The 23,074-nt window shown below is 58.5% G+C and overlaps 1 protein-coding gene across 4 annotated transcripts; it reads right to left on the reverse strand.

Annotated features, from left to right (window-relative positions):
• Window positions 1–1,945: 1,945 nt before the first annotated feature.
• On the reverse strand, window positions 1,946–22,271 carry CCDC88B (coiled-coil domain containing 88B). Of its 4 annotated transcripts, XM_041723574.1 has the most exons (28): window positions 21,916–21,956; window positions 18,242–18,335; window positions 16,079–16,221; window positions 15,814–15,925; window positions 15,660–15,729; window positions 15,525–15,583; window positions 15,354–15,437; window positions 15,123–15,266; window positions 14,789–14,934; window positions 14,599–14,680; window positions 14,281–14,439; window positions 13,559–13,705; window positions 13,269–13,377; window positions 12,936–13,072; window positions 11,734–12,852; window positions 8,067–8,194; window positions 7,872–7,989; window positions 6,956–7,051; window positions 6,734–6,874; window positions 6,200–6,456; window positions 5,709–5,852; window positions 5,321–5,507; window positions 5,055–5,200; window positions 4,679–4,777; window positions 4,334–4,500; window positions 3,578–3,784; window positions 3,356–3,424; window positions 1,946–2,444 (listed from the first exon to the last, which is right to left on the reverse strand). In XM_041723574.1, the coding sequence occupies exons 4-28, from the start codon at window positions 15,895–15,897 to the stop codon at window positions 2,389–2,391; spliced, it is 4,155 nt and encodes a 1,384-aa protein (XP_041579508.1). In that variant the 5' UTR covers window positions 15,898–15,925; window positions 16,079–16,221; window positions 18,242–18,335; window positions 21,916–21,956; the 3' UTR covers window positions 1,946–2,388. The 4 variants fall into 4 exon arrangements, 3 of the variants coding, with proteins under 3 accessions (XP_041579508.1, XP_041579506.1, XP_041579505.1); XM_041723572.1 differs by lacking the exon at window positions 18,242–18,335 and having other exon boundaries at window positions 21,916–22,271; XM_041723571.1 differs by lacking the exons at window positions 18,242–18,335; window positions 21,916–21,956 and adding an exon at window positions 16,540–17,073.
• Between the last annotated feature and the right edge of the window lie 803 nt (window positions 22,272–23,074).

Here is a 23,074-nt window from a genome sequence, read left to right on the forward strand (position 1 = left end):
CTTCCTGGTGCCGCCTCCGGGGCCGAGGCGGGCGCCGGCGCCGCCTCCCGCTCCCCGCCCCGCGCGGCCTGAGTCAGGCGGCTGGAACGTGACAGCGCCTGGCTGCGGGTGGGCGGCTAGGGCAGCGGCTCCCCGGGCCCCCGGGCCCCCGGGCGCGCAGGGCTGTGCGCTCCGGGACCCCGTGCCATCCTGCTGGGGGCCTGGGGCCCCGGGGAGGACCTGGAGCCTCTGCTGGAGGGACCACCCCGAGCCAGGTGTCTGCCCGAGTGCCTGCCGCAGCCAGGGCTGATGAGACACGAGAGCCCGTGCCCCCCGGTGGGGTGGTGAGGGGCACACAGGCGCTCCCAGCCACCCCCTCCAGGGGCCAGGCCTAAGGGCAGCCAAGGAGCTCCACCTAATTCTTAGCCACCAGCGAAAGTGAGGTATTTGGTAAAGATCTCAACTCACTCGTGTTTGATAACTCCAGGGGAGCGGACGTGTGGGTTCCCTTGACACCCCTGTCCAGGTGCTGCCCTAACAGCCTCCGCCCAGCACTTCTCACTCAGTGGGACTTGCCTTCGCAGGTGAGGGCCTGGGGGCTCAGGCACCCTGAGGACCTTGTCTCTGGGCGGCGCCTACCCAGGGGGCGCCTGCAGGGGGCGCTGAGAGGGTACTGGATCCAGCCGCACCCCCCACACACACACCCCCACCCCCCACACCCCCACCCCCACCCCCACCCCTGTGGCAGGGACGGTGGCGCATTCCTGACCAAACCTCTTTAGGGTGGATCTTTTTTTTTTTTTAATTTTTATTTATTTATGATAGTCACACAGAGAGAAAGAGAGAGGCAGAGACACAGGCAGAGGGAGAAGCAGGCCCCATGCACTGGGAGCCCGACGTGGGACTCGATCCCGGTTCTCCAGGATCACGCCCTGGGCCAAAGGCAGGCGCCAAACGGCTGCGCCACCCAGGGATCCCCTTTAGGGTGGATCTGTGAGAGCACCTCAGCCCCCAGCCACCTTTCACAGCCCAACCAGTGCCAAGCACCCCTCACATGGTTTTGTCCCCTGTCGTCCCCAAGCCCAGCCCAATGCCAGCACAGAGCCCAAAGTAATCTCAAAAAAGGTGTCAGAGCCACACAGGGCATGTCCACTCAGGGTCAGGTCCAGGGGCCCCGGCTGGCCTGGCCTTTCTGACAATCGACCAGAGCCACGAAGAGAGTAGGGTGGCTATCTGGGCCCCCACGCTGAAGCCTAAGAGAAGGGGCTCTCAGCTCCTCAGCCTAGCTGGAGGCCAGGGGTCTGGCTCACCTCACCAGACTATGAAGCTTGGGCTGAGAGGAGGGCAGAGCCATTAGTTATCCCAAGAGGGGCTGTGGAAACCCTATGAGTCAGGCTTCTGCAGAGCACCCTGGGGAGGCTGGACTGGCCACCCCCAAATTCAGGCTGCCTCACCTCAGCCCTGGCAGCCCCGCCCTACCCCGGGTGGCCCCAGGTGCCCTGACTCACGTTCTGCCACCTAGCCTAATTGCCGCTTTCCTGGGCGTCATTCTGGAAGCGCTGGTCAGAGACCAGGTGTCCTTCCCACCTTTTGTGTCCCTGCATGAAGGCTTGAGACACTAAGTGATGTCCCACCAGGCTGAGAACTCACTGGGGAGAGGCTCAACCCTAGTGGGGTGGGAAGAGAGTGGGGATACACGTGCAAAGTAGAGAAGAGGGGAAGAGGGGGTGGGGAGGAATATCTGGGGTTTTACCGGAACCCAGACTTGGGAGGCTCAGAACCCATCTCCCCACCCCACTGGGCCATCCAACTGAGCCCCAGTGGCCGGTCCCTTGAGGAAAGCCCTTCGCTGCCCTGGACAGGGCAAGGGAGTCAAGGGGACAGACCTCGGCCCATGCGGTTGGGCTGTGCACATGGCTGGTGCCTTGGGGACTCTGGGATACAGTCAGTAAACACAGAGCACAGCTTCAGGTGGTGGCATCCCAGCTTTATTCTCATGGCCCTTGCATCCCAGCTATGGGTCAGAGATGGGCCCAGGTCACCTTCCCCCGTGAATGGTCCTTGGCTCCCCGCCCAGACCAGACAGGGGACTCTCTTGGCCACTTCTGCCCATCTCCTTCCGCTGGGGGGTCACCCAGAGATGGCCTCCTCAGTGAGGGCCACATGGGAGAGCCAGAGCCCTGGCGAGGAGCTGCTTGTGGGGGCCAGCCGTCCCCTCTGTCCACAGGCTTATCCCAGCTCCATCTCAGGGCCCCAGGGCAGGCCTTGGAGGAGCTGGGGGCCCAGGCCTCCTTGCCCACAGAGGGGCTCCAAGTGGCCCGGATCCCCGCATTCCTAGGCTGCCGGGGGCCCCGATTGGGACTCCAGTGGTGAGAAGATCCCAAGCCCAAGCCCCCAGTCCACATGGTATCACTGACTGAGGGAAGGGGCGAGAGGGTGTTTCTCCGGCTCCTGTACCTCGAGGCCTGAAGGGAAAGGCACAGCTCAGGCCTGCTCCCTTGGAGCTCCCAGCATTCCAGGCAGCCTCCAGGGCCCCCCACCTTCTACACCACCACCGCCCCTGACTGCCACTTGCAGCTCCTCTCCGGTGTCTCCCTCCTCACTCCAACTGCCAGTCCTTGAACTGGCCAGGCCTTTGCTTCGGCTGTTCCCTCTGCCTGGAATGTTCTTCCCCAGGTTATGTCCACAGTCCAAACCTTTGCTGCAACTTTACCTCCTCTCTGAAGACTACCCTGAGCACGGTAGTTAAAATTGCAACCTGCCCCACCCAGCACTCCTGACTTCCTTCCCCACTGCACGCTGTCTCTCCCAGAGCACTGCCATCTCCTAACATTCTGGGGCTGGCAAGGGCCATCTTGCTGCACAGGGCAGGACTGAGCACTTGGGGTGCAGCTGATCTGAACTTCTCTGTGCTTGAGTGTAAAATAGCCATTGGACTCAAGGATGTAGCAGGAAAAAAATAATATAAACTACTTCATTAATAAAGATGACTGACTTAATTAATTAATTAAAATATCTCATTGGTGACTTTCCACACTGACTACACGTGGAAATAGTAATAGTTCAGGTATAATGGGATAAATAAAATGTTATTAAAATTAATTTTACCTCTTTACCTTTCTGATGAGGCTACTAGAAATTCCAAACTACACACATAACTCACATATTTCTACTGGACAGGGCCGTTGTAGATAATTATTATTTTTGTGCATATTTTTTACTGTCTGCCTTCCAAACCAGAATGTCCCCTGCTGCTTCTTCAGCTGCATCCCCTGCTGTATCCCTAACACATCCCTGGATACTGAGTAAAGCCTCATTGTCAAGTTTATGAGTGGATGAACCAGGGGCCCTGGGCACGGCAAATACCCTCACTCACCCTCTCCATTGGCATCTGCTTGGTTTTCAGATAGGGTCTCAATGGAGCCATCCCATCCCACGCCTGGTCCTAAGGGATGCACAAGGCAGCCAATGGGCCATGGGGACCAGGGGCAGGCCTTGTGGGAGACCCAAGGGACAGGAGGGAAGCTCCATTGGCCAAGGAGCTGGTGAGTTCCAGGGAGCTGAGGAGCAAACAGGAGCAGGGATCCTTGTCTCTCACCTTTGTCATGGGATGTGGGTGCACCCAGGGGGCCTGGCCTACGCTGTCGGAATCGCTGCCGGGGGGTATCCCCGGGGCTGAATGACTCAGAGCTTCGCCCCACAGGGAATCGTGAGCTGAGTTTCCGCCGCTGCCCCCCTGCCAGGGTCTCATCCCGCAGGCAGAGGGAGCTCTGGGCCCGGCGCATGGGTGCTGGTGAGGGGGACCCTGAAAGAGGCATAGGCAGGGTGTGGAGCAGTACAGAAAGGGCCTGGGCAGAGTGGAGGGGCCGGCAGGGTGAAGCTGCCAAGGAGCACGGAGAGGAGGCTGCAGAGCCAGAGGTAAAGTCTGGGTAAAGGAGGGCGGGGACAGGAGGAGGGCCTATGCTGGCTCTGACACTAACTCACTGTGTGACCTTGAGCAAGGAATGTCCCCTCCCTGGGACTCGGCTTCCTCATCTGCTGACTGGGATAAATGACCTCTCACTAAAATCTTCTGCTGCTCTGAGGTCCTAGACGCCGCTGTGGATGGGTGGGACTGGGTGGGTGGCAGCGCAGGCAGGAAAGAGGTCCCAGCTGAGAGGGTTGTGGCAGGGATGCAGGGCAAGGAATCACAAGAAGCATCTGGGCAGGGTGGGGTTGCAGCGGGAAGGCCAATGGGGGTACATGTGCAAGCCACACAAGATGAAGATAGAGGCCAGAGGAGTTGACAAGTACCAGCATGGGGATAGGAGATGTGGGGTAGGGACCATCCTGGTCACCCGGCCCCCAGACCCACCTGTCCTATCTGCCTCCCTGCCCTCGGAGAGCTCCTCCTCAGGGGGGCCCCCCAGGCTCTCAGGGCTGCCAGCCCCATCGGCCCCCAGGCGTGGGCCCCCATGGGGGCCCCCCTCCCGCCGGGGCCGCATCAGCCTCTTCACCTTGTCTGCCAACCAGCTGCCCTTCCTGGGGGCAAGAGGGCATAAGAGGGAGTAAGGCCAGGGAGAAAGGAGGGACAAGAGGGCCATGCTGGGGATGGCAAAGGCCATGCAAACCCTCACTGGGGCCTGGAGAGGGCAGGGCAGGGGCAGGGGCAGAGGTTGAAAGGATTCCCTGGCTCTGGGGGTGGAGGAGGGCCCCTCACTTGGTCCGGGGCAGGGGCCCAGGCTCCAGTACTCGGTACTGGTCCATGATCTTCTCCACCAGCTTCTGCTTCTCACGGCGCAATGCGTTGAGCTGGTCCCTGAGAGCAGGAGGAGGGGGCAGGCGGGCATGAGGCCAGGCAGGAGCAAGGCTCAGGTGCTAGGAGGCACCCACCACTCCAACCCTGCTGGTTGTTAATACCCCCGTGTGCTCCAGTGAGGGTTGCCAAAGTGCTGCTATCCTGAGCCCTAGGTGGTCAGCTCCAGCCCTTTCCCCCAGGATCTCCCGGGGCCTCTCCCCAGGAGCAGCCAGAGGGGTCTCCAGGCCCCACTCCAGCTCCCAGCAGCCAAGCAGGGCCCACCCACCACCCTGCTCACAGGTACTCGCGCTGCTCCCGGTGTAGGTGGTCTCGGCTCTCCAGGCTGCGCTCCAGGAGCTCCCGGTTCTCCCGGCTCAGCGCCTGCACCTCAGCCAACAGCTGCCGGTTCTCCTCTTCCTGAGCGCTCCGGAGCTCTGTCAACAGCTGGAGGTGGGGAGCAGGCAGGAGAGCAGGTGGGGGATTTAATGGGGCACAGAGTGGCATCCTCACACTCCCCCACCCTCTCCCCACCCCCAGCCAGCCACCACCCATCCCTCAGCACACCTCGCATTGCGTGGTCAGCCGGCAGGCGCTCAGGTCCAGCTGCTGGTTGGATTCACGCAGTCTCTGGCTCTGCACCTCCAGCTGTGCCCGCTCCAGCTCCAGCCGTGCCAGCCGGCCCCGCAGCTCCCCACGTTCTCCCTGCAGCTCCCCCCGCTCCCGCGACACCTCTGCCAGCAGCATCTGAGCCCTGCAGAGTCCAGAAAAGATGCTCTCCAAAGGCACTCCACCCCCTGCCCCCCCGACCATAAGGGCCAGAAGAGCCACGCTGGGGGAGAAGTGGCAAAACAGGACCCCACAGGGATGGGGAATAACTCACCACCAACCCACTTCACAGATGGGAACCCTGAGACCTGGCCTTAGAGGGGTGGGGCCATGCCAGAGCTTGTACCTCTCATGCTCGCTCTGCAGCCTCCGCAGCTCCTCCTCCAGTCCGCGCTGCCGATGCCCATCCTGCATCAGGCGTTCCCGCTCTGCCAGCAGGGCCACCTCCTGCGCCTCCACATTGGCCCTCTGGGCCTGCAGCTGCTCATGCCTGGGATACACAGGGACTGAGAGGGCTGCAGACACCTGCAGCCGGGGCAAGCGGGCGGCTGGACTATGTGGACCTAGGGATCTGCCCTCTCCTAAGCACCAGCCTCCAAACAAAGCCATTGGGCAGAATGCCAGGCAAAGTGTCAACTCTCCCAGTGATGAACCAGCCTCTGGGTGAGCTCACCCCGGAGGCCAGCCCCACGTGGGGCCCCAGCACCAGAGGTGGCTGTGTCCAGGGGTGGTGCTTCCCTTCCAGGGGGCAGAGGGTGTCAGACCCACCAAGGGAGTCTGCTGCGCACAGGCAGGGGCTGCTTGGGAAAGAAGCCAAGGAGTCGGGGGGAGGCTCACCGGCCCTGCAGCTCCCGATGGGCCAGCTCCAGCGCCCGCATGTTAGCCTTGAGATCGCGGTGCCGGACCAGGAGTCCCTCCAGCTCGGCCTCCTGCCGCCGCTGCAGCTGTGCCAGTGCCTCGTGATCCCGCAGCAGAGCCTGCTGCTGCCCCCGGGTCTCCTCCTGGGACTGCCGTGCCACCCGCACCTCCTCCTCCAGCACCCCCAGCTTCCTGTGCAGCTCCTGGCCCTGCATCTCCAGCACAGACTTCTCAGCCTAGGACACAGGAGGGGGTGCACTCTCAGGCCAGAAAGGGGGTAACAGACACAGGGCAAAAGGCCAGGGGCAAGGCAGAGGAGTCAGACAGAGGATTCAGTGGAGGAGGCTGAAGGCTGGAGCGGCAGCGACAGAGGGCAGAAAGCAGGGGCAGAGGGTGGGGACTAGAGCACAAATAGGGCGGCCAGCTGGGAGCTTGGGCAGAGCAAAGAGCAAGGAAAGGTGGAAAGGGGGCATGAGATAGGGCAGGGGACAGGGCACCTAGGCTGCCACCCACCTGCAGGCGGCTGCTGTACTCCTGCGCACGCTGGCTCTGCAGCAGGAGCTCCTGGGCACGCCCCTGCAGGCTTCCCAGCTGCCCCTCCAGATGCTGCAGCTGCCCCTGCAGAGCCACCTTCTCGGCCACCAGTGTTGCATTCTGGCCCGAAGAGAGAGGGGTTAGCAGGGGCCAGGCCACTGGGGCCACCTCCTCCCCAGGCCCACCAAGGTCGACACTCACACTGCGCTCCACCTCGATGAGCCGCCCACTCTGGGCCCGTAGGGTCCTGGGCTCAGCGTGCCCCTCTGGCCCCAGCCCCTCCGGGCCCTGGCGTAGCTGCAAGGAGAGGCCTCGGGAGGTCAAGCAGGGGTGCAGGGGCCACCTCAGGATGGTGCAGGGACCTAACCCAGGGGACCCTCACCCCTTTGGCAGCACTTAACAATGCCCCCATCCCTCTGTCACTGGGTCCCACACTCCTGTGCTCCTGGCTCCCAAAGATCCACCTTCACTCTCCATCCACCCTGCTCTGCATCATTCAGTTCTGCCCCAGCCGCTTTCTCCTGCACAGAACACTCTTTGCACCCTGCTCTTCTTCCTCTGGGCCCCAATTTCAATGCCACTTCCCCCAAACAAACCTAGGGCACTGCTGGGTGCCCACCGTCCCCTGATCCCCTGTGTTACAGTGGCCCATTTTCTTTCCTGGTCTTGGGCCCCACCAACCACAGAGCTGAGCACTGAGCTGTGAGCCCTCTCCTAAGCACCAGCCTCTCCATCTGCCCTCTCCTAAGCACCAGCCTCCGCACAGCAGCGGCCTCAGAAGCAGCGGCTTAGGACGACGGCAGTAACTGAGCTTACTAGGAAGTGGTGAGGCCCAAGAGAGACACAGCCATCACCTCAGAGCAGAGCCACTGAGTTCCATCCATTTGAGGAATGAGGAAAACCAGCCCCCTCAGAGACTGCGGCCTGGGCAGAGTCAACCTGACTCCCAGCACAGGGGTCCTCTCCAAGAGGCCCCAAGATGGGGCACAGGCAAGCGACTGGCCAAAACCAGATGGGGGCTGGCGGGAGGGGGATGCGAGCACACACAGCCCTGGACATCTGTAGGCAGGATGCAGGAAGAGGTGGCATGAGGCACCCAGGGGCCTGCGAGCCTCACCTGGACCAGCTCCTCCTCCAGCTGCAGGGCCCTGGTCTTGAGCTCCCTCAGGGCTTCCTCCTTGCTGATGGCCGCCGCCTTCAGCTCTGTTTCCAGCCGCTGCTCCAGGCCCTGGTACCTGCCGGGAGAAGTGTTAGCACCAGCCCCTCCCCAAGCCCTGCTGGGCCTGGCTCTGCCCCTTGGGGAACACCCCACCTCTGGTGCTGGAACTCTTGTTCCCGCAGAAATTCCTGTCGTTCCAGAGCCGCCTGCTCCAGCTCACTCTGCAGGTGTTCCAGCCGTGCCCCCAGCTCCCGGCCCCGCACCATCGCCTTCTCTAGCTCCTAAGGGCAGACACAGGGGGCTCAGAGCCAGAAGGGAAGACCACCATCCTCACCAGGGAGGGGGTTGGGGAGTGGGGGGCAGGGGAGGCCCAGATACCAAGGCCTGAGAGTCTGTCCTTCCTCTGTCACTCTAGGCATATATCTTTTTCTTTCTTTTTTTTTTTAAGTAGGCTCTCAGGACCCTGAAATCAAGTCATATACTCTACTGATTGAGGGAGCCAGGGGCCACCACCACCACTACCCCGCCCCCAGGCAAATATCTTTAACCCTTTGGGTCTCTACTCCCCTATCTGTACAATGGGAGCAAAGCCTGGCCGCCACCTTGCAGAGTGACCACAAAAGAGCTAGGATCAGAAGCCTGGCATTGGGTGAGGGAGGCCCCTGGTCCAGGAGGGCAAAAGACGCCAGGCAAGCGTCTTTACCTCTCTGAGCCCATAGTTCCTAGTGCGCCCAGTGGCAGCTAGATGCGCCCTACGTCCTGAGGCCACACTGGCCATGTGAGGGAAAGAGGGGCTTGGAAGCGGCAGATCTGAAAAGTGCCCTGGCCACAGGAGGATGGCTGCAGAAGGCAGGAACCTGGTGAAAGTCAGGCCCAACCACAGTGTGGACTGGGGGGGCAGGGAGAGATGCTATGGGCTAGGCCAGACATCCTGTGGCGGTTGGGCCACACCATTGCGGAAGGGGGCAGGAGGCCCAGTCCACATGTGGGGCTCAGAAGAAGATAGGTCAAACCATTCTGAGGCGCAGGGGTCCTGGCAGAATGAAACCACAAGGAAGGGCCAGCTCTGACTAGCCATCAACTAAATCCTTTCTCTGGACACCAGGTGGACAACCTTTGCTCTGATCTCCCCAGTTTTGCAACCACATCAAGTCTGCCCAGGGCCACTATGCTTCTGGAGACCCTTGTCCACTCTCACTTAAAACTGCAAGTCCCATGAGGCCCTGCGGCCTCTCACCCGCCTCCATCAGAGCCCAAGGACTAAGGGTAGGAAGATCAGTGGTAGAGATGCAGAGATTTGAACCTCTGGCCAGAACCCCTGAGCTGGCCCCCTCCAGGCCCTGGCCCTAGCCCTCAGTGCCCCGTCCTCACTGCACCTCCTGCCCTCCCCCCAGCCCACGTGGACAAGTCCTGGCTCCTGGTTCCCTGAGCTCCCTGGGCTAGCCACCTCCTCCAGCACCACACCCAGGTATCACCAGGAACTGCTCTGTCCAGGAAATCTCACAAAATTCCCCTTTGTCCTCAGGCGCTTCCACCCACTGGTTCCTCGGAACACACCCTATCCTCATCTGCACCTCACCCTACCCTCACCTGCGCGGTCCACCTGCCCGGTCCACCTGCCCGCATTTCCACTCCACAGCTCTACATTCATTATCCCACGGGATCCTATAAGGCAGGTCATTTGTATTCCAGTTTTCCAGGAGATGCAGACAGGTTAAGTAACTCAGCCCTAACCACACAGTGGGTCAGTCGGCCAGGGATCTGGCTAGAAGACACGATCTCTTGTCACATCCTACACAGTGGACCCCAAAGATGGCCTCTCCACGTTACCTTCCCGCCCACACGCCCACACCCCTGTTCTCCCATGCCCCAGGCCTGCCTGGCCCAAGGAAGGGTCACCCCATCAGTGTGTTCCCCGCTCCTCTCCGCCTGAGGGGGCTCTCAGGAAATTACTCCTTCTCTCTGAATTTCGGTGTCCTCATCTGGACAGTAGGGATGAGACTGGAAACTGTACTCAGTTGGAAGATTCAATTCCTCATCTGCAGCACACCCTCCCCCAAAGCACAGGCCTGCTGGCCGGAATATCCTTCCCATTGCCTCCTAGTCTCCTTTGCTTCTCCTGGGGGTCTCTCAACATTAGTACCTACTACTCCGCTTCCCTTCAACGTTCCACTGGGTTTAAAGTCATTGCCCTCATGTAAAGGTCACTGAGGTCATTTTCTGCCCAAAAACAGCTGCAACTCCTTCTTTAGCTTGAAAGGAAGATGGGGTCCTGCCCAGTAGGAACCCTAGTGAATCCTCTGCCTAGCCTCCCTCTGCTTCCCACATCATACCACACACACACACACACACACACACACACACACACACAGTCACACCTATGCCTCCTCCTGGCTCACTGCCATTCTCTCTCTCCTCCAGAAAGCCTTCCCTGACATGACCCAGCCTGAGTCTACTGTGCTTCCTGGACTTCCCACAGCTCCCTGCATAGTCCTGTCTCCACCCCAGACTGTGAGAGCCTCCCCTAGGACCGGCATACTGAGTGCCTGGTACAGTCCCTGGCACCAAGAAGATCCCTGTCAACATGCCTCAGTGCATGGATGATGGCATGTCCAGGTCTCTTTCCTCCATCCCCCATCCCAGCCCCAGGCAGCTGCACCTGCCATCTGGACCACTGACACTGCCTCCTGATGGCCCCAGGCTCCCTGCACATCAAGGGGACCCTCCTCAAACCCAGCCTCATGCAGGTTTGCCCACATACTTGGGTGGCTTTGGAGATAGAGTACTGACACTTGCAAAGCTGGCCCAGAACATCTGTCTGGCCCTGTTCTCCCACCACCCAGGCCCCTAAGCATTGTTAATGCCTTCAAGTCTCTGCACATGCTGTTCCCTCTGAATGAAATGGTTTTTCCACCTAATGGAATCTTGCCCATTCCTCAGAACCTTCTCCAAAGCCTCCTTGCCCCCACCCTGGCACAAGCTCCCTCTGCCATGGACTCCTGCACACTTTGTTCTTTTTTTTTTTTTTTAGTAATATATTTTTTAAGATTTTATTTATTCATTCATGAGAGACAGAGAGAGAGAGAAGCAGAGACACAGGCAGAGGGAGAAGCAGGCTCCATGCAGGGAGCCCGATGTGGGACTCAATCCCGGGTCTCTAGGATCACACCCTGGGCTGAAGGTGGCGCTAAACCGCTGAGCCACCCAAGGATCTCCTGTTCTTAATAATCAACATGTCTCAGGGCACCTGGGTGGCTCAGTTAACCATCTGACTCTTGATTTCAGCTCAGATTGTGAGATTGAGCTCCATGTCCGGCTCCGAGCTAGGTGTGGAATCTGTCTGGGATTCACTCTCTCCCTCTCTCTCTGCCCCTCCCCGGCAAATAAAAATAAATAAGTCTTTTTAAAAAATAAATAATTGACATGCCTTGAGCCTTTGCCCAGCATGAACTAGGCTCATCGCACAGTTACCTCCCTTGATCTTCCAAAAGACCCACTGAGACAGCGGTGAATAGTGTCCCCGTTTTATGGAAGGAGGAACAGGGTAGAGGTGAGTCGGCGACCAGTCAGAGAGCCAGGAGCAGCACCCAAGCAGTCTGGCTCCACATCCATACTCTTATCCCCATCCTGCCAGAGGGAGGGGACACCTGCGCTGTGTCCCAGGCCAAGCACCTTTGCTTGTAGGGGTGCATTTCCCCTTTCTATTCCCAGCCACAGCTAGGTGTTGAGCATCCCGAGGCTACTGATGGGATTAATACCCCAAACCCCAGCAGCTGACCAGAGCCCCATTGCCTATCCTGGGCTGTGAGCCACAACATACCTCCCTGAGGGCCTGCCTCTCCCTCTCAGCCTCCTGCTGGTGCCGGCGATCCTGGCTCTCCAGCTCTTGCAGCTGCTCCTCAGCTGTCTCAGCCCGGGCCCGGAGTCTGGGTGCCTCGCGCTCCCACTGTCTCCGCTCTCGGCCTGCGGCTGCCAGGGCCTCTGCCAGTGCCTCTCGTTCCTGAGACGCAGCCTCCAGCTCCCGGCCTGCTGCCTCTACTGCCTCCCGCAGCCGAGCCTGTTCCCGGGCCTGGGCCTCCACCTCCCTGTGGGCCTCAGCTTCTGTCTTCCGTGCCTGAGCCAGCTCCTCAGAGAGGCGGGCAGCCTCCATGCCTCGGGACTCCAGCCTCCGGGCCTGGGCCTCTAGCTCCGCCCGAAGTGCCTCAGCCTCTCTCCTGAGCTGTGCCACCTCCTCCCTCAGGGCCTCTTGCTCTGGGACTCCACCAGACGAGATCTCCCCTGAGATTGGCCCCTGCCAGGTCTGTGCCTCCAGAGCCCCCTCAGACTCCTGCTGTGGATTTTGCTGGGCTGGGTCACCAATCATCCCCTCCAGCTTCTGTTCATCCCCTCTGGCATCTCTCTGCCCTTTGGGTAGTTCCAGCCCTTGGCCTGGGGTCTCCTGCTCCTCCAGTTGCACATGTAGGCTGAGCTCTGGGGGTCCAGGCTTGCTTGCAGGGCCCTCCCGGGCTTTGGGCCCTGACTCTCCAGCCTCTCCTCCCAACAGCTCGGCCTGAATTTCCAGCCCTGGACCTTGAAGCGAGACCACAGAGGTGGGAATCTGGAGAAGGGATCCATGGCCAGCATTCTCTGGGCACTTCTGTGTTGCTACAGTGGGGCCTGATTCCTGGAGCATCAAGTCTGAGGTCTGGGGGGCCATGGCAGCCAGCTGGAGGGGCCTCTCTATCACCCGCAGGTCTAAATCAGAAGCCTGGGGATGCAAAGCTAATCTCTCAAGGGCGGAGTCTGATACCGGGGGAGCCGAGTCTGAGGCCTGGGTGCCTTCATCCCCCACCTGGACAGCCAAACCCTGGGGGCCCAGGTCTGAGGCCAGACAAGTCTGAGGAGGCCCATCCAGCTCTGCAACCAAGGAGTCCTCGCTCTGCTCCTCCAGCAGGGGGCGCTGAGGGTACATGAGAGGAATGGTCAAGCCCAGAGGGGGAGGCAAGGAAGGACCAGCTAGGATGGTTAGGGGAGGGGACTCACCTGGCCCCCAGGCTGCCTTTGTAGCAACTGTAGCAGACCCCGAAGCTCCCGATTCTCCCTCTCCAGGATCTGCAGCCGCCCAGCCTCTGCCTCTCTCACTTCATCATGAAGTGAGGGAGCTGCTCCTGGCACGGATGCTGGGACACGTGAGATGAGGTTAGGACCCCTCCTTACCCTTTGCAATGATCCCTGGCTCCTCCCATACACCCCTAGACACCCCTTCCCCAACACCTTGGGAAGAAGATGAAGTCAGAAGCCATTCCCAGCAGAGTTGTAGGAAAGCACAGGCAGCCAGCCCCACATCCCCAGCCCCTCTATTGGGGCCCTACTCACCCTCCGGAGGAAAGCCCAGAGGTGGTTCCAGGCTCCGCTGAAGCTCCAGCTCCAGCTCCACATTCTCCTCTGCCAGCTGGTCCACCTGATGCCGCAGAGTGTCCAGCTCCTGGGGGAAGGGCAGGGTCAGACAAGCCTTCCCCACCAGGCCAGGCTAATGTGTGGCCTAGATTACCAGGAGAAGCAAGGAGCCAGGGATCACAGCGATGGTTAGAGAACCCTAGGGGACCATTGAGGTCACCAGGGTCACAGATGACAGAGTGACAGGTGGGTGGTCCACTCAATCTCACCGCATGGGCCTCGCCCAAACGGGTCCGCAGCAGCAGATTCTCACGCTGAGTTTCATGCAGCCTAGCACAGCGCTCTTGAGCAGCCTCCAGCTGCTCCTCCAGAAGTGCCTTGGAGGCTTCCAGAGCCCCGGAGAGCACCCGTTCCTCCTGGTGGGGGAGCAGAGACAACGGGTGATGCGATTGAAGCTGCCCTCAAACACTCCAGGGCCACAGACCCTGCCTTTTCTCCCACATCTGACCCTGCACCCCAGTGCTCTCTGGGCCCCACCTCTCCCTCCCTCCTGCCCCTCCCACTACAGGGTGTATCCAGGTACCACTTCCCTAGCACCTGGCCCTGCCCCCTCCTGTGTCGGCCCTGCCCCTTCTCTCCAAGAACTCCCACGCCAGGTGGCATCCGTCTAGGACCCGTCGCAGAGCTCTCCAGACAGTTCCTCCCCTGCACTCGGCCCCACCCTCCTCTCCAGGACCTGCCCTGATCTACCGCCCCCACATCCCCCTCCATCTGCCCCATTCTGCAGAGGGCCTCTCCCCAGACACCACGTCACCCCTTTCTCCTAGCCGTCACCCATTTCTTCTAGCCGATGCTGTTCTGTCCACCAGACCTTGCCCTCTCGCCTCTAGGTCCAAAATCGCTCCCTGCCTGGCCCTCCCAATCCCCAGCAGGCCCCGCCCCCGGGCCCTCCCTCGGGCCCCGCCCTCTCCGGGCCCCGCCCCCGCCTCACCTCCAGCTGGCTTTTGCAGGCCTCCGCCACCTGTAGCCGCTCGCGACAGCGTCGCAGCTCCTCCTGCAGGCGGAGCAAGCGACCGGCCCGCTCCCGCAAGGCCTCCACCTCCTCGCGGTACAGTTCGGCCCGCTTGGCCTGTCCGGACAGCACCTGGGCCTGAGCCAGATGGTGCGGAGCTGGGAACGGCCAGCCGCGGGCCACCGGGATTAGGGAGGGGAAGGTGCCCAGGGAGGGGGGGACGGCAGGCGACGGGACAGAGGAGGCGTGGGGAGAGAGCTAGGGAATGCGACAGCGGAGAGGGACATCTGAGCGCACCTCCTGGCGGAGCCTTCGGATCTCGGCCTCCAAGTCCTGCACCTCCGCCTGGGAGTCGAGCAGCAGCTCGGCCTTCTCCTCCCTGGAGAGAAGGGACGCTAGAGGGGTGTGGGGACCCAGAACCCCAGGCCCGATCCCACCCACCTCCATCCGCTCCCTCCGGGCCCACTTCCCAGCCTGGGGTACTCACAGCTCTTGCCTCAGGCGCCGCAGCTGGGCCTTGGTGTTGGCCAGCTGCAGGGTCAGGTGGTGTGCTGGGCCCTCGGGGGGACTCCTGGCAGGAGCCTCTGGCAACAAGGGGGCTGGCTCTCTCTCCAGCAGCAGTTCAGCCAGACGCTGTGAGAATCCAAGGGTCAGAAGCCAGAAAATAACCCATCCCGTGTCCCCCAGTCACCACAAGCCAAATCTGGTTCTTGCAGTTCTGCTGGTCCAAGACCCTCAATTCCCAACCCCAACTCTCCCCCCCACATATCTGGGTCCCCACAGTCCTCCTGTTCCTCCACCTGGGTCACAATACCTCCTACCTGGGCCCCCATATCACGCTCCCGTGCCAGCCTTAACAAAGCCCCCATCAGGTTCCGGAACAGCATCTCCAGCTCTGGCGGCTCCAGATCCCCAGGCTCAGGCCCAGCCAGCGCCAGCACCCCACCTGCCCCAGGCTGGGTCACCTGGGCGGGTAGGGAGAGCCGTTTCAGCCCAAGAAGGTGAGGGGCAAGGTGCCCCCAGGTGGCAGGCCCAGGCTATCAACCAAATACCTCCTGGATGGCAGCAGCCAGCTCACTCTGGACCTCAAGACGGAGGCCCTGGATGTGTCGGATGAAGAGTTCCCGGTGCTCACACTGCAGGGAGACAGGGCGGACATGCTGGCACAGGAGTCTCCCACCTCTTGGGCCAAACCTGGACCCTACCCTCCCTCCCCTGCTCACCTGCACTGACGCCCCCAGCAACAGCCGGAGGATGCCTTCCAACTCCTCCACCGCCTCCTCTGCGGAGCACAGGCCACAAAAAGTTAGGGGTGGGGTGAGGGGATAGAAGCAGGAAGGGGTGGTAGGAGAGAGCACCTGAAAAGGGGTCAGACTCCAATGTCTGGAAGTCTGGGGGCGGCGACAGGATCAGCAGCTGCAGCTCCTCCTGGGGACAGAGGAGTCAGGAGGTAGAGGGGGGACCTCCTGGCAAGGACCTCCAAACCCAGCCTCCCCTTCCGAAACCCCTCACCTGGTAGAAGTCCCTCAGCCTGACCCACAGGTGGTTCAAGTTTCGCACCCGCCTGGCTGCAGGACCATCACAGCCCCTGGCCATCCGAGGTCCGCCTGGAGAACTAGGAGCTCTATGGGCACAGAGGGCTAGGTGTGGGGGAGGGGGGCAGCAATCGAGATCTGCCTCCCCTACCAGGCTCCACCCAGCAGCCTTCAATCTCCTCCCAGCAACCTGTGCGGGGAGGGTCCACCTCAGACCCCTAGGCTGGCCCCTGGCTTCTTACATGATGCCCAGCACCCGGAGGAGCAAGGCCCCATCGCTGAGATGCAAGAGCTTCTTCTCCGGGCAAAAGGGCCCCTCTCCTTCCTCATCCTCTTCCCCCTCGGGCTCCGCGGCCTCTCCCACCAGGCTGGCCAGTCCTAGTGCCTGTGGGGAGCCAAGACAGGTCTGCCAGTCAGATTCAGAACTCCGCTACCAGCAGAGTGACTCTAGAGCCCCTCCGACCTGCCCCCTGAGCACAATTGCAGCTTCCTCCTTACCCTTTCCCTTCCTTCCCCTTGGCCCCTGGATCTAGACTCCTTCTCCTGCCCCACAGCTACCTAGACCTCTCCGGCCCCACATCTGAGCCCACCACCCCTGCCCTCAGCACCTCCACCCCCAACTGCGGACCTGCTCCAAACCCAGCACCAGCCCCTCTCTGCTGCTCACTTCCCTCCCCCAGGCCCCTCCCACCTGCCCCCTCACCCAGGTGGCCAGGCTCCCACTCAGGAAGTCTTTGAGTCTGGGCCCCTTGCCCCCATCCATGTCAGGGTCAGGGTGTTGGTCGTGCTGTGGCAGCTACACCTGCCCTGAGAGGAAGAGGAAGTCCCCTGGCCGGGGATCCCAGACCCAGCCACAGACACATTATGCAGCTTCCTCCTTCCGGGAGCAGGCAGGGCCCCTACACCCCCAGAGTTCTGCCTCAGCTCTCACCTCACCACCCCACATCCTCCCAGCATCTCCGAAGGGCTGGCACAGAGGTGAGCAGGGGAAGGTGAGGTCTGGACCACCCAGGAGTGCCACCCACAGCTCTCCTGGCACAGGGATCAGGGATCAATGGCAGGTAAGACCTCGACCTCTCTGGAAATTTGAAACCTGAGATGGCCTCGGGTGGTGAGTCTGGGTGTCCACACCTGCATCTTCTGATTTGCCCGGCTTTGCTTGCCCCCAACCACCCCTGCCCCATATTTCTCAAACTCACCCAAGCTACACTTCCAACCTGGGAAACCTGTGGCAGATGCTGCCACAAGCTGCCAACAAGTCTCTGACCCCCAGCCAGGCGTGAGCCCCTCTCCTGTACCCCACCCTCCCTCATTCTCTCTGCACACTGGACTGAGACAGGACGTCTGGGACCCAGTCATGTGACCTCACGGGCCTCAGTTTCCCGTCTGTATAAAAAAGTGGCTTGGACTCTGGCCTCGAAGGGAAGCAGCATAGGGCAGAGGCCAGCAGCACATCTCATAGACAAACAGGCCAGGAGTATATCCCAATTCCCCAACTGCTCGCTACAGGGCCTCCATTCCTTCTTTTATCCACTGGCATCCTGCCAGACACGACTTGGTACTGAAATGTAGTAAAAGCCACATAATCCCCGCACCCATAGGCCTCAGGACACTGGGGAGATGGCTACCCTCCTAAAATCACACATGTGCTCAGAATGTATCATTACAGCTATACTACGTGCATGGACTGTGAAGGGAATGACTACCTGGGATGGTGAGGGAAGGCATCCCAGAGAGGGCTACATGTGGAAGCTGAGATGGGGAATGATTGGGTAAAGAAGGCAAAGAGGGGAGGATGGAAGACCGTGGGAACAGAATGTACAAGGGTTCTATGGCCGCTGGAAGACCAGCCAGTGCAAAGTTCAGAAATCATTCATGTTTCATTGCTTCCAAGACACTTTATTTCTTACATTTAAATCTCCAAGTCAGGGGATCCCTGGGTGGCTCAGCAGTTTAGCACCTGCCTTTGGCCCAGGATGTGATCCTAGAGACCTAGGATCGAGTCCCGCATCAGGCTCCCTGCATGGAGCCTGCTTCTCCCTCTGCCCGTGTCTCTGCCTCTCTCTCTCTGTGTGTCTCTCATGAATAAATAAAATCTTTTAATTAATTAATTAAATCTCCAAGTCAGGTTACTTGGGAGAGTTGCTATCCGGGCTGGCTGTGGTCCTGACATAGTTGTCATTGCTTTGCCTGAGCCCACACTTCAGAAGCACCAAACCTTGCAGAAAGGGCAGAGTGTCAGCGCGTGGAAGGAGGCCCCAGAGGCAAGGAGCTTAAGCCCAGAATGCAATGGGTGCAAGCCCCCAGGGAGGAGAACTAGACTTGTCCGGAGCACTCTCGAGGCAAAAGTCCATCACGAAGCTGGCTTACGAGTTGCCTCCAGCGGATGGTGGCTTTAAGGTTACCTTATGGATAGTTGAGAAGGTGCCGCTCTGCTGGTCTCAATGGCTCACGGGAGGAGGTGGCTCTGAAACACACACATCTCACTTCTCTTGGACTCTAAATGGGAGTTTTTCAAACACCATAAACAATTCATTTTGCTTCTATTTTCCTTTTTATGTGTACCTTAGAATTATATATGATGAGAATCTACATCTAGGTCAAAAAGAGCACCTTTGGGAAGTATAAAATGAAGGTTCTAGTGATGAAAGATGAAAGAGACTTGGGACATAGTAAACTGGCAGCATTCTTTTTTCCCTGAGTGGCATCTTTTACGATGGGTGACATCTTAGATTTGATAAAATATAAGGTAACAACAACCATGGCAAACAGGCTTACCAGGAGCCAGCCATGGTTACAAGAACGTTACACTTGGGGCGTCTGGGTGGCTCAGTCGGGTTGAGCATCATATTCTTGGTTTTGGCTCAGGTCATGATCTCAGGATCGTGGGATCGGGCCCTATATCAGGCTCCACATTCAGTGGGGAGCCTGCTTGAGAGTCTCTCTCTCCCATCCCCCTGCTCGTGTACTTTACACTTCTGGACTTACTTGTGTTGGATTAATATGTGACTAAAGGTTCCAATTCACAGAGGGAGAAACAGACTCAGAGAGGCTACTAACTCGCCCAAAGTCACACAGCTATGAAGTGGTAGAACCAACTAAAGGAAGGCAGTGGGGCCAGTGTGTAAAAAGCAAGGAGCTCATGGCCAGGGCGAGCCAGGTCTCCCTAGGCAGTGGGAAGCCCTGCAGGGTTGTTAGCAGAAGAGCACATCCACTTGTGCAACCCTCTCAAGAAGCATCTGGAAATGCAGATAATCCTATCAGAGAGTCCTTAGGTGGATTCCAGGAGCCAGTACCCTGCTGAAGTGTTCATTAAATGGTCCCCGGTGTGGTTGTTATCTTTAGTATTAATAATATCAAGGGTCTGTCCAGATTTGCCCCCCAGTGGATCTGAACTTCTATTTGTACCCCCCAAGGATGCCAGCCCAGGAAGTCCTCCCAGAGCACTTGCTCTGGGTTAGCCAAGCACAGTAACTGGGCCTCATCCTTGGCAGCCAGGAGGGTGCCCTGCCTTGCTCAACATCACCCAGGCACACACCCTTCCTCAGGCCTCAGAGGCAGGGACTGTGTCACCAATTGCTTTCACATCTGTCACTCCACACACACTCAGCTGCACCTCCAGCTGGTTCTGTGACTTGGTTTGGCTGAATCGGGCAGAGGGAGGCTTCGGGGAGAGTGGATGCGAGGGATGAGCCTGGGATTTCAAGGCTGAGTTAGCTGTTGAGAGATGTTTGTCAGTTCAGCAGTGGTTCCTTGCCTTTGGCTAGATTTTCCCTTGAAACTTTTTTTCAGAAACATGGCCAAAAATGTCAAGAGTGCATAAGGAGGGGCAGCACCTGATGGCTCAATGGGTTGAGCAACTGATTCTTTCGCTCGGGTCTTGATCTCAGAATTGTGGGATTGAGCCCCACATCAGCCTCCCTGCTCAGTGGGGAGTCACTTGAAGATTCTTTCTCTCCCTCCCTTCCTGCCTCACCCCACTACGCTCTCTAAATAGATAAACAAAATCTTTTTTAAAAAAAGAGTACATCACGGTATAGAGAAGACACAAGTTTCCCCCCTCATCCCAACCCCTACTTTCAGATCCCCTGCTAGCATGATCTGTATCCCTTCTGAGATGTCGTGCCCATGTCCATCTATAACAGGTGGATGCAACCACACACCCAGGGCTGTGTACCTTCATCCTTCTTGAAATATTTTACAGTCTGCTTCTTTTCTGTTCATTGGTTTTAGCCTTTGTAATGGCTGTGTGGTATTCTACTATGTTGCTAGTCCATCATCATTTATGTTTTTTAAAATCTATGTCATAGAGACATTTTTTTGGCTTATTTTTAAAGATTTTACTTATTTATTTGAGAGAGAGGCAGAGCACAGAGGGAGAGGGAGAGAGAAGCAGACTCCCCCCTGAGCAGGGACCCCGATGCGGGGCTTGATCCCAGGACCCCGGGATTATGACCTGAGCCACCCAGGTGCCCCTAGTCCATTATCATTTAACTCTGTCTTGTTGAAAAATATCTTAAATATTTGCAGTGCTATAGAGACTGCCCTTCTCAGTTATCTTTTTCTGGCCTTTTTTTTTTTTTTAAGATTTTATCTGTTTTGAGAGAGAGAGAGAGAGAGAGAGAGAGAGTGCATGCATAAGGTGGGGGCAGAGGGGTAAGAGAGAGAGGGACAAACAGATTGGGTGCTGAGTGTGGAGCCCGACACAGACCTCAATCCCACAACCCCGAGATCATGACCTGAACCAAAATCAAGAGTCTGACGCTTAGCCAACTGAGTCACCCAGGCACCCCTCTGGCAGTTTTTAAGGAAATTCAGTTCCCACTATTGCCAGCATCGGGATCCAGGAAGCAGACAAGAAACAGAGGAAGACAAACAGACAGACAAATGGACAACATAGTCAACTACAATCTCCTCCCTCAGGGTTCAGTTTCCCATCTGCACAGGGCTCATCTGGTTTTGAATTGTCTGGTCCAACCCCAAAGGCCAGAGGCAGGAGGGCTCTCAGGTTTGAGGAAGCAGAGCTGGGGAGGCCAGGGCAAGTTGGGACCAACCAGGGCTGCGTCAGAGAACCACTTTTGCCCTTTGCCTACAGCAGGCCCAGAGCCCTTTCTGGCACCTCTGTGGCCTGGCCAGGGCCCAGTTCCCTAACCAGAAGTTTCAGGGGCCCAATCTCAAGAATTAAAAACAAAACATAGCTTCCAGGGCCTTCAGGGCACCTGAGCCTCTGGTATTGGGTCTCCACCCAAGTGCTAAAAAGGAGTGGTTTTCCTATCCACCATCTAGGGGTAGAAATAGTGGAGCCAGAGCCAGACAGGAGCAGAAATGCTCAGCAGAATGGCCTGAATGAGCTGCCCAGGTGGAAGGAGACCATGGGAAGCCAGAGTCAGGGAGGTCTGGTGCCAGGCCGGGTCCCCAGAGACTCAGGGTACACCTGCAAGACATGGGCCCTAGCAGCTGAAGAGAGCATGACACAGCACCTGACACTCAGCTTGCTCTCCCCAACGCGCCCCTACACGCCTAGGGGGCACCCGCCCTGCCTCACCCTGAGACTTTTACAGAGGCGGATGTCAGCACCAATCCTCCTCCAGGTGGCCTCCACCCAGCACCCAAGGAGTCTTTTGGAAATACTGGCTCATGACCCTTTCCTGCTTAAAACCCTCCCATGGCTTCTCCCTGTGCTTTGAATCAAGTCCCAACCTCTCACCATGTCCTTTGAGGTAGAGGCCCTGCCGAGTGGCCCCAGCTGTCCACACAGCCTCATCCCTTGCTCCCCCCAACCTCATCTGTCACAGGGCCCTCTCTGCTGCTAGACTCTCACCCTGAACCCCTGGGGACTTGCTGTTCCTCCAGCCTGAAACACACACACACACACATTCCCCCCCCAATACCCCACGTCTGGCTCCTTCCCACCATGCTGGTCTTGCTTAATAGCCTATTTCTCAGAAAAGGTTTCCCCTTTCTGAAGCAGACCCCAGTCCTTTTCCCTACCAGCCTCATTCTGCTCTGCATCTTCCCTCGTTCACAAGGTGCCGAGCCACAGAAACCATGAGCATGCCAACACGTGCCGATCACTTACCTGGGCCAGCTCTGTTCTCCACATGTATTAAGCACTTAATCCTCTCCACAGATGTAAAATGCAGCTGCTATGATTATCATCCCCCTTTTATGATGAAGAAAATGACATATAGAGAGGTTAAGTCACTTGCTTAAGGCCACACAGCCAGAAAGAGGTAGAGCCAAAAAAACAGAAGGCAGCCCAAGTCATGTTTTTGAGCAAATGAATTCCTATGTAAGAGGCAAGGGAAGTGAGGTGCAGAGTCAGTAAAATCAAGGGTAAACCCAAGGTTGCTTGGGGGACTCCAAAAGCCACAGCAGCTCCCTGGCTCCTTGTTGCATTGTTGCTGTCTGGCAGGAGAGCAGCACCCAGTCAGCAAGCATGGGGAGAACAGTGCCAAGCCTCAAGGTTGTCAGCCTCCCTCATAATTAACAACATATGCATTAAAGGCAGCTCCAAGGTACCATTAAATACCCATTAAGCTAGCAAAAATAAATCCAGAAGGTAAAACTCGGATTGGCACATGGTGAGGAGAGAAGCACATGCACACATCACTGGTGGCTATCAAAACAGCCTCGGAGTTTCCAGAGACCAATAAAACCACCAGACCCAACACTCCAGCATCTGGGAACACGCCCTGAGGAAGGAGCCCGAGAGGAAACAAAAATAGAAAGGTCTCTGAAGCTGCCTCTAGCCAAATGCTGGAGGCACCCAGATGTCCACCAAGAGAAGCCAACCAGGCTGTGGCTTGTGGACAAAACCCCGAATCCCTGCCTTTACATGGTCCACTCAGGCCAGACCTGGCTCCCCTCCCTCACCTCTGGGCTGTAGCAAGGCTGTTCCCACCACCTAGAACACCCTTCCTGCCTCTGTTCACTGGACTGTCTCTTCATTTCCTAGCCACAGCTAGAAGTCATTACTCCCTGGAGAGGTGGGCTGGTGGGCAGCATCCGGTCATACCCTGAACACCTAAGTCTGGGCTTCCCCTTCACAGCCCCCCTCCCACACACTGTAAGCGCTCACCCAGGGTTTGGTACCCCCCGTGGGACTATAGGCATGTCGAGACAAGCACCAGCTCCATTAGGACAGGAGCTCTGTGCCTGGAGTCGCCCGGCATCTCTGTGTCCCCAGAGCCCAGCAGGGGACCCGGCACCCAGATGACACTCGGCAAATAGTCACA

This window comes from Vulpes lagopus, chromosome 11 (assembly GCF_018345385.1).
Source record: "Vulpes lagopus strain Blue_001 chromosome 11, ASM1834538v1, whole genome shotgun sequence".
NCBI classification, from domain to species: domain Eukaryota; kingdom Metazoa; phylum Chordata; class Mammalia; order Carnivora; family Canidae; genus Vulpes; species Vulpes lagopus.

Excerpts from the sequence above, each read along its gene's own strand:
- CCDC88B (XM_041723571.1), bottom strand. The coding sequence starts at position 16,599 with ATGGATGGGGGCAAGGGGCCCAGACTCAAAGACTTCCTGAGTGGGAGC. Across the intron at positions 13,706-14,280 it reads CCTGCAAAAGCCAGCTGGAG|GAGGAACGGGTGCTCTCCGG; the intron begins GTGAGGCGGGGG and ends CTCCCCCACCAG. Across the intron at positions 4,778-5,054 it reads CGGGAGCAGCGCGAGTACCT|GGACCAGCTCAACGCATTGC; the intron begins GTGAGCAGGGTG and ends TCCTGCTCTCAG.